Below are 12,917 nucleotides of genomic sequence, written 5' to 3'. Positions count from 1 at the left end.
GCTTAGTTTTAGGCTTTTTTAGGCATTTTGCCATTTGTCCAAAGTAGCTTTTTTGCTACAGCCGACTGGCTCTACAGATATGTATACAAGCATGGATATTGTTCATTTATAATTCATTCAATAAATTTCGGATCATGGCTATCTACTTTCTCTTGTTTGATCTCTACTTGCTTCCACTTCATATTCACATATTCTCACATGGTATCAGTGATCTTGTGCTTCCACAGATCAACAAGCAAGGAATCCATCTTAGATGGAACCAATTATCTTGATTGGGCACTACATATGAAGACTCTCCTTCGGTATCATCGGCTATGGGGTATTGTTTCTGGTACCGATGCCTCTCCCGATGCAACTTCTCCTCAGGCTGAGATTGATGCCTAGGCTGACAAAGATGCAAGGGCTCATGCCTTAATCTTCTTCGACATAAAACCCTCTCTTGCTCGTCAATTTGATGACAATGATGAGGAAATTGCATACGAATTGTGGGATACCATCCTGAGGAGGTATCACCGTGAGAACTCTGCTCAGAAGGTAGTCTTGGAGAATCGGTTCTCCAACCTGAAGATTGCCGATACTGCTAACATCATGGATTCTGTTATGGAGTTCATAACCATTCAAAAGCAGTTGGTCTCTTTGGGAAGCAAAGCTACCAACGAGGACTTTATTAATCGGCTCCTTGCCAAATTACCCGAGACTTTCTCTGCTTTTTGTAATACTATATCACTTCTTCCTTCAACTCCTGATCTACATACCATTATTGGCATGCTTTAGGATAGGGCCATGAGAAAGAAGACCATCCAGGATACTTCCGAGATCCTTCTTCACGTGAAGGGAAAACGCAAATGGCAATCCAAGGTTCCCATGAGCAACAAAGGTGACCACAAACTTGCCAACCATCCCACTCACACAAGGAGTTTACTTGTCATTATTGTGGTCTCAAAGGTCAAATTCAACTTGATTGTCGCAAGAAGAAGAGAGAAGGTGGTTCTACTAAGAAACCCCCCAATCAAACCTCTTCATCCACCAACAAATCCTCTTCCACTAAGGAGACTGTCTTCATTGGTATTAAGGAGCTTCCCTCTCGCTCTCCTGTTCCTTCCACCTCACGTCTTACGGATTGGGTGGTTGATAGTGAGTGCACTACTAAGATGACTCCCAACAGGACCATTCTTCATGACATTTGTCCCAACTCTTCGACGGTGTCCATTGGTGATGCTTCCAACTTGGAGGCCTCTTCAGTTGGTAATGTGTGACTCAACTCTTCCCCAGGCTAGCCTTCTATCATTCAGGATGTGCTTCATGTTCCCAAGCTCCAACAATCTTCTCTCAGTTTTTCAGATTGCGGAGAAAGGATATGGTGTATACTTTGACAGTTCTGTCCTTGAGATCATCGACACCAACAACTTGCAGATTGTTGCCACATGTATCCAAGAAGGTGGTCTTTATCGGTTGAAGGACTTTGGTGGCTCTTTGAGTGAGTCCCAATCTCATCTACTGCAACTTCTTCACAGCTATCATGCCTTGGTAGCTTGTGTGGATACGGATTTGTGGCATGCTCGCTTCGGGCATCTGAATTATACTTCTCTGCAGCTGTTGTCTTCTTAGCACATGGTCGAGGGTCTTCCGCCATTGAAACACTCCCAATCCACTTGTCTGGCTTGTCTTCATAGCAAGCAACACCGAGATGCCTTTCCTCACGAGGCTACTCATCACGCTTCTCATATTCTAGAGCTCATTCATATGGACCTGGCAGCTTCGTGTGTCACCGCTAGGTTAGCGTGGGATGCTCTTGCAACACTTTATCAAGTGCACAATGAGGCTTGCGTGGCTATTTGGAGAAGCAGCTTGACGTGCAAGATATGGATGAGGGTGACTCGATGAACGAGTATTTGACGAAGGTAAAAGGCCTTCGAGAGAATCTTGCCAACATTGATTAGATCATTCTGGACAGCTCTCTCATCACGAAGCCACCGATGGTTGTATTGTCATGCGAGTGCGGTCTACCACAAGCAACACAAGGTTGACTTTTCGAGACACTTCCAAACGCTCCTTAGAGGTGATTGGGGAGTCCTTACTATTTCACACCGGCCCAGTCATGCATGGCATGTGAATACGGTTAATGAAGGCACAGGAACGGAATGAAATGGAAATCAAATGACAATACAAGTGCAAAGCAATGATAACCAAGAGTACTCACATGTAGGCCAAGAGAGCTTGATTGTTGATTGATATCTAAGACTAGAAAGTACAATGCCTTTATAGGATAGACACACACACTCTCTAAGTGTCACATGTATATAGGATAAATCCCAATATGCCACATGGCACTCACACAAAGACTAGACATAAAACTCACTCTAGACACACTAGAACACTCACTTTGACTTCATGTTCTAACACCCCCCGATGAAGGCAAGGTGAGAGACTACTGGAATGAGCCAAGAACATAACATGGCAATGACGGACTACCAACCTCCAAGTTAGAACTAGACATAGTTCCCACACAATCTCAGAGGCAAGTGAGCATGGCTCAAAGGCTAGTGAGCATGGTACAAATGACTCAGAGGCTCATCAAGCATGGCTCAGAGGCTCATCATGCATGGATGCATGAACAACTCAGAGGTCTAGACAACTGGAGCAACCTGAGATCCTATCAAAGCCAATACATGACTCCACAATACATCCCCCTCCTGACTCCATAACAGAATGGTGGGGAGTCAGACACGAAAAAACAGGAAAGATTACAACATTTTAGGAGGACAATCCAAGGCTGTGAACCTTTATTGACTCAACACACATGATTTATTTGCATTCATTTTAGGGGGACTCCCAAGGCAGAGTACCTTCAACACACTCAAAAAACAAAGTCAAGATCATCCTCTGCATAGACCTCTTCATCAAGAGAGAGATCTTGGATGTGAGCAGTGAGAGCATGATTTGGAGTAGAGGTGTCTGCATCGTCTTCGTCTTCGTTGGATATAGTCCCAACCAAGTTGGCATGGTCTTTAGATTGTTGTTTGGCCAGCTTCTGGAAGCAACGATCTTCGGTGTGACCAAGCTTTCCACAGTAAGTGCACTTGAAAGGTTTGAAGTTACCTTTCCCTTTAGGAAACCTCCCTTTAGAAAATAGTGCATTGGCGTCTGGAGTATCAATATGCCTTCTTTCATGATCAAGAAGCATAGCAACCATGTCATGGTAGCTCATGCTTGCCACTCTTAATGCTGGTATAATCTCCCGATACTTAGGAATTTCTTCAATGCTCGTGAGGAGCACCGCGACTTGGTCTTCATCCCCAACTGGGGCCTTCAACGCAGCAAGTTGAGTGATGAGAGACTCCATATGATTCAGATGAGCGAGAAGAGAGTCCTCATGCTTCATCTGGAGTTTGAAGAATTCTTGACGGAGGAAGACCTTAGAATTGATTACCTTATTGCCAAAGAGACCTTCAAACTTCTCCCATAATTCTTGAGCAGTGGAATCAAAGTCAAGATGATGAATAACTTCATCACCCAAACCCAAACCAATGAGAGAAAGGGCTTTGTCATTTAAATTCTCCCAGTGTAGAATTTTCTTCTCATCCGATTGTGGCTTTTTATCCTTGCCACAAACAACATTCCACACCCCGTCTTTCATAAGGATAAGACGCAACTTTGTTTGCCATGTCGGAAAGTTCTTACCAGTGAACTTCTCAATAAAGGTACTCGATCTCAAAGACTCCATGGCAGACAGATCTGAAGTAGAATAATGTGCAGCAGTTGTATGCGCTGAAGAGCTTCTCCACGCTGCAGGGTGCACGCAGGTATATCAGGAGCAAGGAAAATTGATATGGTGAGGAGGAGCTGATGCTGGAGCAGCAGAAGATGGGGCCGTCAGCAAGATGCAGAGTTGCGCAGGAAAATGACGAGCATTGGTAGATTGTGGGCAGCAATTTCTCTTCTTTCAGTAGATCGTGATGCAGATGCAGCAGGGCAGCGGCAGTTTCTGAATCATTGAGGCGACCAGCTGCATGTCGATAGGCAGCAATAGGGCAGCCTGAAGAAGGGGCAGATCATGCAGAATCTGAGCAGGCAGCAGCTCGAGCAGAATCGTGGGCTTCAGCACGAGCAGATTGACGGGCAGCAGCTGAAGATGGCCTTGTCTTCAAGATGGAGGAGAGCATACTCTGTTGCACTTAGAGAAAGAGAGAGAGGGCATGGCTTCTCTTTTTGGCCTCCCTCTCCTCAATCTCTAGGAGCAAAGAAGCAGTGGCTCTGATACCACATGAAGGCACAGGAACGGAATGAAATGGAAATGAAATGACAATACAAGTGCAAAGCAATGATAACCAAGAGTACTCACATGTAGGCCAAGAGAGCTTGATTGTTGATTGATATCTAAGACTAGAAAGTACAATGCCTTTATAGGATAGACACACACACACTCTAAGTGTCACATGTATATGGGATAAATCCCAATATGCCACATGGCACTCACACAAAGACTAGACATAAAACTCACTCTAGACACACTAGAACACTCACTTTGACTTCATGTTCTAACAGTTAATCCCCAATTTTGGCTATGGTTACGAACCTTTTCAGGTATTGAACAGCCAAGATTTATGCTAGGGATTTTACCCAAGCCAGTCAAAAGGAGTTGGAAGACATATCAAAGTTATTTGGCATTATATGCACAATCATATTTGTCCTCTATTGCTGGCCGCCGACAGCAATTCCAAAAACTGACTGTAGATAGGGGTAAATTGTAGCCTATAAATAGGCATAATCTTTTCCATTGTATTCGCCTGATCCCAAATTTTGTGGAATGGGTCATAGGCTTAGGTGTTTTCCTTTTGGAGGCTGTGTTGGCTAGGATCTATGTACCTATTGATACATATATGTACAAAACACTATTACAACAAGATCTCTCTCTCTCTTCTCTCTATTCTCCTTTTCTTTGGCGAATTAGAGATTACAACTCACACACCCCATCTTTACAAGGCATATAACATCTAATTACCTTTAAATTGATACTTGGAGTAAGACACAATACATACCTCGTTCATCAAGTTCTACCACAAAAGGTTTCTCCTTCATCTCATTAAACACAGCCTTGGCACGCTTGCAATACCTGCGGTATGACATGTCACACAATCATCATCACTAAAAGATTAGTACTCTAATCCTTATCCAAGATAGACGCATTAATTCCAGGCTACCTGCTGGTAACCCATTGCTCAACTCTAAAGCTAGACAAAGCACATCGGTAAGCATGGCATGAAAAAGTGCTGCTTGAAAACAGAGGGTGCATCATGCTAACCATGATCGGGTCAAGGATTGCAAAGAATCCATGGACGTTGACAAATCTTCAAGCAGACTAGATCAGGCAAGCAGGTCCACAATGGTGGCAACACAAAGGGAGTTATGTGTAGGGTAAAAGCATGATTAAAGTCTTTTAAACATCTATGTATCCCAAAGGTAACTTTAGATGGGACCAGATCTCTGTCCACAGTGGCGGTGCCACAAAGAGAGCTTATGATAGGACAAGATCTAGGTCCACAATGGAGACTTAGGGTCTTTACACATCAATCAGATCAACAAAGACGTGTGTATGCAAATGGGAAATCGGGGTATTTGCACATCTATGTAAACCAAAGGTAGAGTGCCATAGTGCTACAAAGGAACCTAAAATCTTGGTACACCATGGGATATAAACATGTGATTGGGATCTTTACACATCCAAGCAGGTCCACAATGGGGCACCACAGAACTTGTGATTGACAAAGCAATGGCGAGTTGCTGAATGTTGAAGGACATGGATCATTCACATTGGAATGGCATCAGTCACCCTAACAATCCAACACAGAAACCCTAACTGTCCAGCACCCTCACCACCAAAACAGACTCCCTAGACAAAAGAAAGCTATTGCTATTTTTGACACGCCATAGCCAAGGGTGTAGAAGGCTTACGGGCAATAGGACTTGGAGAAGATAACGATCTTGTTGTCTGCTACCACTCTCTCGACGAAGTCCTTGGGCGTTTCTGCTGCGAGGACCAAGGGCTGCAAGCCGCAGAGAAAGATCAGCAACACCATACACGCTCTGACCATGGCTTCACACGTGTGTGTTGTGCGTGATAGTATTCTCTCTCTAGTATATATACTCTCTCATATAAATATGTTAATGTAAATAAATAAATTCAGTGACCACTCCTAGTCCACTTCGGACCTCAAATCAACCGTCCAAAATTGTAGCAGAGGAAATCTTATAGACCTCGTGCCATTTAGTGACAAGGGTAAGTCCAAAATTGTCGCTTTAGTGACAAGGGTAAGTCCAAAATTGTCGCAATCGCGACGCAAGGAAATCTTATAGACCTCGTGCCATTTAGTGACAAGGGTAACCCCCCACATGTGATACAAAAAAAGCACATATAGTAATTCTCCTTTTTTAACATGAGTTTTACATGTCAACTCAATCTGAAGGCTTGAAGGGCCGTCGTGTGCAGATTCCGAGGGGCCATCCCTCACTTTTGTGCTAGAAAAAATAGCACTAGGAAGCAATGCTCATATATCCTGCATCTGTATACTATGGGATTCAATGTCTGTGTTTGTCTAAGGGATAGGGCTAGTTTCTTGCTACTCGTGGCTACTTTATGTGTCGACGACTCAACAAGCTATCCCAAAAGTCATATCCACGTTGAGATCCACCTACAAAGAAAACATCTCTCTTAATTCCACTAAAAAATGTAAGGCCCTTATTTAGGAGCACATGAAGAGTTAACTCCATACCTCGCCATGTTGTCCCATCTGGGTGTCTGCTCCAGTGCATCATGTTGCAAGGATCAATGGTATAATTAAGTGAGAAAGGTTGTGTATGGTTTTATCCAACTATGCTCATGAAGGTAGCAGTGACGAGGGTATGTATCTGCACAAAGAGTATGAGATGATTTTTTGTAGCAAAAGTGATGCTCAATGGAAACCTCTATGGTTAGTGTTGCTTACCTCTTGTCCAAAGGCCCTTTCAATCTGTGTTGTACATCGTACATTCACCAAGGTGGTGTCCAAGGAGAAGCCAAAACGCTCGGTGTGAGCTAGAATGGTTGCCACTTGATACATAGTACCGATGATGATAATAATAAAGCCATTGTCATCTAAGATGGTCTCACAAATCTGAAACAATGCATGCTCCTCTCCATCTATGTGGCATTAATTAGAACTACATACACAAAAAACGTAAGCATGACATACACACATGCAACATATGCACAACAGCACACAAGGTCTTAATGAAGGGAAAATAATCTCATCATGTGCGAAGATTCCATGATGGGACAATGTCATCGGGGAAACCATAAATAGAACCTCCTGTGGGCAACCTCACTACAATACAATCACATGTTGTGTTTGTATTGACGCCTTTAACAGTAAAGGTCCTGTCTCCCACGTTGGCCTTCAGCAACATATCAAAGACATGCTCTAGCTCCGGTGGACACTGCTGGTTCAAAAGTGCATGGCCTATTTTCAAAGGATCCCCAACACATGCCATCATCTTTATAGAATGATGTCACACCATGTTAAGTAGAGTTATACATCAATTATTATTACATGATATAAAAGACACACTATTACAATCATTTCACATGTGGTCACAATTGATTATTACACTTGTTAACGCCGAGACTTCTATAACAGTAGAGGAACTATCACTTTGATGTTTGCTGGCACCGAGGACTACTGTTGTGGTACGATGAAACACTCCTATAAAGCGTACATTTTGTAAGTGCATGCACCACATAAATACTTTACATTATCATTACCAATGAGTAAAATCATACCTGGCAAATTCATTTGGATTGGAGCCAAGTCACCCAGGCTAGGTGGATGAATTGGTCGCAAAACGGTGCATTCGACGCTTCACCTCTTGCCAAGCTTATCTGAATCCATAACTTAATCTATGTTAGTATGTAAATAATGTAACAATAATACCAATGAACCACAAGTAAAAGAGTGTCCTTCCTGTGTTGCTGCATGACTAACTTCTTCAACTTTTGTGGTTGTCTCAATCTTGCGTATGCTATCATCAGAATCACTTTCGTCATATTCTGATGGAGAGGTATCAAAGTTGTCCTCTTCCTGTAGTGACTTTCCTTTTTCCTTTTCCTTTGTTGTTTTTTTTTTGGCACTTTTGCCTCTTCATCATTATCATCCTCTTCATCATCATACTCTTCATCATCATACTCTTCATCATCATCATCATACTCTTCATCTTCATCATCCCCTTCTCATAAGACCTTTACCTTTGCCTTGAACATGTGATTTTTCACGCAGACTTCTAGGCTCTATAATAGAATTCACCATTCAAAAAAGATATAAGAAACAATATTTAAATTAAAGTGAAATATCTAATTGTATAGTTCATACCAAGGTTGATTTCTTTGCTTTACAAGCCCGAGCGAAGTTGTTCTTGTGTATACATAGTGCTTTCATGTTTTGGATTGCGCCATTCTTTTAAGATTGTGCAATAGATCTCTCCTCATGGCACTTACAAATCCATCTACACATTATTACATCCGTTCAGTTTACAAATATAAGAGTACAACCGAGTAGTAAGTACGCTTTCTGGAATGTTACGCACCTGAACACAGCACGCTTGGTAGCCTTGATGACAACAAGGTTCGAAGCTACCACACCTTGTTTCTTTAGGGATCCCACCATTTCCTTGAACAACTTCCCAAAATACATTCTCTTGAGATCGTCAAAGTCATCCAGGAATGTATCTGGAAAAATTACCTTGTACTTTTTTAATATTACTACAAGGACGGCTACACCCTACGCTCCAATCTCATGCCATATGACTTCTTTTCGAAGCCAATCCCTGAATAAACTTGCATTTGCTCCATTGCCATTGAATTGTTATTCAAACAAAATAGAGTACTTTGTAAATATCAAGAAGATAGGAAAAGCAATTATTACATACTTTTAGGGATTTGTGAATCCTTCAGCCCCTGCAAATAGCCATCAATCAAAACATCCAAAATCTGTGCTTTGTGGTCATTTGGCAATGAGCTAGTTGCCAAGCTGTATAGCCTATCCTCTATCAAACAATCCGGTTTCTCGTCCCAATTAACTTGCTCTAGTCGTCTGCAAACACAACACCATAATTAAACTGCAACATTAAAACCATAAAATGTTGTTGCCTACGAAATAGACAAAGGAAATAGTGTAGGATTTCTTACTCAAAGAAACCTTCCCCTTGTGCAAGGTTCGCAATCACCGCGAACAGCCTTGTAGCATGCCTCCACTTTCTTTCATCTTTATAAAATGCTGTTCTCCATCTCTTGTGCAAGGTTTGCAATCACCGCGAACAGCCTTGTAGCATGCCTCCACTTTCTTTCATCTTTATAAAATGCCGTTCTCCATCTCTCTTCAAACTCTTGTGCAGGCAAACTATCTACTAGGGGGTCAATATCTTGGGCGGCTTTACGAGGTACTCATCCTATTATTCACAAATTACAACATTAGTGAATGATATGCAAATGTTTATCATGTATTGCAAGTGTCTAAAGATTGAAGGTTTACCTGGAATACTATTTAGGAAAGTTCCGAAAGCTCACAGTTATACCAAGATGGGCGGCCCTTATTTTCCTGTATCGAGGCATGCTTGTCCATCCATGGCTTATTTTCCTGTATCGAGGCATGCTTGTCCATCCATGGCTTGTTCATCTCTCTAGTGTGCTTCATAATTGTTTCTTTGTTTGCCAGCCTATGCACCCTAAATGAGGCACACTTTGTCCACAAGTAAAGAAGAAACATAGCCCACTTCATTCATCCTATAGCAACAAAATTTAAGGTAATGATGAAAGATTGAAACATAGTACGTCGAATATTCCTAATTTAAAGAGTCTTAAAATATGTATTCTCTTACCTGTTTAAGTGAGAGATCACCATGAAGAGAACCTCCCCCCCTCACTATCCTCATTGAATTCAATAAGGATAGCGTCAACACATAAGGATGTCTTGATGCGACATTCTTGAATGCTACAGTTAGATAATGCAAATCTAATTAGTCCTAAAACTATTTTATAAAACAAAAGACCGCATTAAAAAAAGTAGGCAATTTAAGTAGACTCACATTTATTAATCGCCTCCATCCATGCCACCACTCGATGATTGCCATCCCACACATACATCTTGTTGGTCATAAATTTTCACTTTGTGCCTTTGATCATATTCTCAAACTCCTCGTTTTTCAATCGCCAGATGTCATCCCATGCAATAACATCATCTTGAGTCACTTCTCTAACAAGATTATGGGATGAGGAGATGGAGCAAATGAACTCACATCTATCGGTAGCATAGCCATTCATATAAAATTTCCTTGCCAACTTCTTGTACCTAAACTACACTCTTCGTTATAGAGGGGTTAGGCACAAGTCTGCACAAGGGAATAGGTGGCAAAGGAGTGGATTTCACCACATGTAATGCACACACACACACACACTATGCTTGGTAATCCAAAAGATACCTTATGTAAGATTTGATAAAAAGTGGTTAACAATTACCTTCACTCTATTAAGACTGTCTTGTAGGAGTTCTAATTGCAAGCGAGTTGCATGAGTCACCATGAAACCCTCTTCATTCTCGCCTTCTTTTTCAATTCCCTCGTCCACCTCTCCTACATCCTTAGTTTCTTTAATGGTTTTTGAAAAAGAACCTTTTTTTGAAGACTTAGCAACTCGACTTGGATTCCTTCGAGGAGGACTCCAATCATCATCTTTCTCTTGCACTTTCTTCCTCTTCTTGTACTTGTCACTTCTTGGCTTGCTTGCCTGGCAGGTGTGCTCTTTACACGTTTTGCACATTTTGGATGTGGGGTTTCCTTTGATGTGTTTATAACAATCTAAACACATCGACATATACAAGATAGATTTCTCTAAAAAAAATCACTAAAAAAGAGCATAATTGGAAAGGTGGAGAGAGATAAAATAAGACTTACACAATCTCTGGCTGGCCGTACAATGATGTATCCTTTGGTTTGATTTAACTTGTCGTCGATATCACCATCTTCGAGGGGGAAAGGAACAGGAACTTCTCCCACTTCAACATCTTCTATCTACACGCCAACATGACCATGCGGCCAAGCAATTCCATGGACAATATCCACGGTGGGGTTTACATGCAAAACAGTCCCATTAGCTACCTTGGTATCACTGAACATCAAGGATACTTGTGTCCCTGTTTGAAATTGGGGAGACGACATGAGGAGTAAAATGAGAAGAAGGAGAATGAACAAGGAAGAAAGAGTCTTAAAAGATATAAAAAAGTAAAAGATAAAAATAGAGCAGAAAAGCAATAGATATAAATAGAGGGATAGATATAAATAGAGAAAAAAAGATTAAATTTTAAAAAATAGGGTTTCGAAATAAGAGAAAGAAGGAACAAACAAAGAAGAAGAGCAAAAACAATGAAGAAAAGAGAGGAGAGGAAAAGGTATAGAGAGAGAGAGGAAAAAAGAGAGTAAAGGAAGGGTTGGTGAGAGAGAGAGAGAGAGAGAGAGAGAGAGAGAGAGAGGACAAGGGTGTGTGAGATCTTTATTTTTAAAGAGGGGAGAGGATGTTACTGTTATTAGGGAGGGGGGAGGAAGAGGGTGTTTTGCTTTTAAAGGGGGGGGGAGGAGGGCATTTTGCTTTTAAGGGGGGAGAGAGGAGAGGAGGGGGGTGCGTTTTGTTTTTGTTTTTTCTTTTTTTTGGGGGGGGGGAGAGAGAAAGCTGCCGTGTTGCAGAGGGAGGGGAAGAAAGCTACTGCATTTTTGTTTTTTTTTGGGGGGGAGGGGGGGAGAAAGCTGTTGCATTGCAGGGAGGGGGGCGTGTTTTATTTTGGGGGCGCAACCGTGCCAATCCGATGTATAAATCGAAATGGACCACAATATCTAGGAGATAAATTCGAGCATTTTCCTATATGACAAATTCTGAAAAACTTTAGGAACTTTTAAATAAACCAACGCTCCTGGTTCAAAAGACCAAATTGAGCGTCCTCTATCAGCATAGAACCGTGCCCTATCCTAAGCACTCCTGATAGAATCCCGAGCTTCGGTCAGCATTTCTTGCATATCACGCAAGAAATCCCTCGATGCATCAAGCTTGATGTCCTTAAGACCGACATCAATAGGTGCCCTGGGTTGATACCCATACATAAGCATGAACAGACTAAAACCAATAGCCGTATGTTTAAAATTATTATAGGCAAATTCCATCATTGGAATATATTTTTTTCGATTTGATGCTTTTCCAGAGACATATGCACCACGTGTTAAAGTTCATCCAGTCTTTCATATCAATAGGTGAGGATAACATAGTTATTCCTCAAGAACTCATTGAAGTCGAAGAATTATCCTATGTTCCACATGAACCTGATAAGGTACTTGAATTCAGGGAAAGAAAACTTTGTAGTTGACTAATCCTTGAGGTTAAAATTAGGTGGAAAGATAAGGAAATAGAGGATTCGACTTGGGACTCGGTTAAGATTGTTTAGCGCACTCTTTTCATTGCAAGAGTGCAATGTTTTGAGAGAGGGGAAGTATGTTATATGTACATTATGTGTGCTATGTTATATGCACATTATGTGTGCATATACTAGGAGGCTAACCCATATTAGGCTTGTGAGCATGGGAGCATGGGAACAAGCTCTAGTGGAGTAACATGGGTTAGGACTAACCTTAAGGGTTAAGGTTAGGGTCAGGCATCCAAGGGTCACACTTAGGAGATGGAGAGTCAAGAGTCACTTGAGGGCCCTCCTATATAATAGGGGCATGGGGCACGCTCAAGGGAGGCTTGGGGGCTTGGAGGCCAAGGCTATGTCATCTTGAGGCTTAGGCTATGGTCTCTTGATGTTAGCTTGAGGCTAGGTTATGTTATGCTCTCTTGTGTAGAGGATCAT

At 41.8% G+C, this 12,917-nt stretch overlaps 1 protein-coding gene across 2 annotated transcripts in view; it reads right to left on the bottom strand.

The window, feature by feature from the left end:
- The window catches only part of LOC147639925 (glutaredoxin-C4-like), a 34,235-nt gene extending 28,071 nt beyond the window's left edge, over positions 1–6,164 (bottom strand). For both annotated transcript variants that reach the window (XM_086775384.1, XM_086775388.1), the window contains exons 1-2: positions 5,953–6,164; positions 5,040–5,113 (exon numbers count right to left, since the gene is read on the bottom strand). In XM_086775384.1, coding sequence (XP_086631510.1) covers positions 5,040–5,113; positions 5,953–6,092 — 214 coding nt within the window. In that variant the 5' untranslated portion in view covers positions 6,093–6,164. The remainder of the gene's footprint in view (positions 1–5,039; positions 5,114–5,952) is intronic.
- Positions 6,165–12,917: the final 6,753 nt, after the last annotated feature.

This window comes from Cibotium barometz, chromosome 3, assembly GCF_041138505.1.
Source record: "Cibotium barometz isolate CiBa-2024 chromosome 3, ASM4113850v1, whole genome shotgun sequence".
Taxonomy (NCBI): domain Eukaryota; kingdom Viridiplantae; phylum Streptophyta; class Polypodiopsida; order Cyatheales; family Cibotiaceae; genus Cibotium; species Cibotium barometz.
Note: the sequence above shows the minus strand (reverse complement) of the source record. Positions and strands in the feature narration are given on the sequence as shown.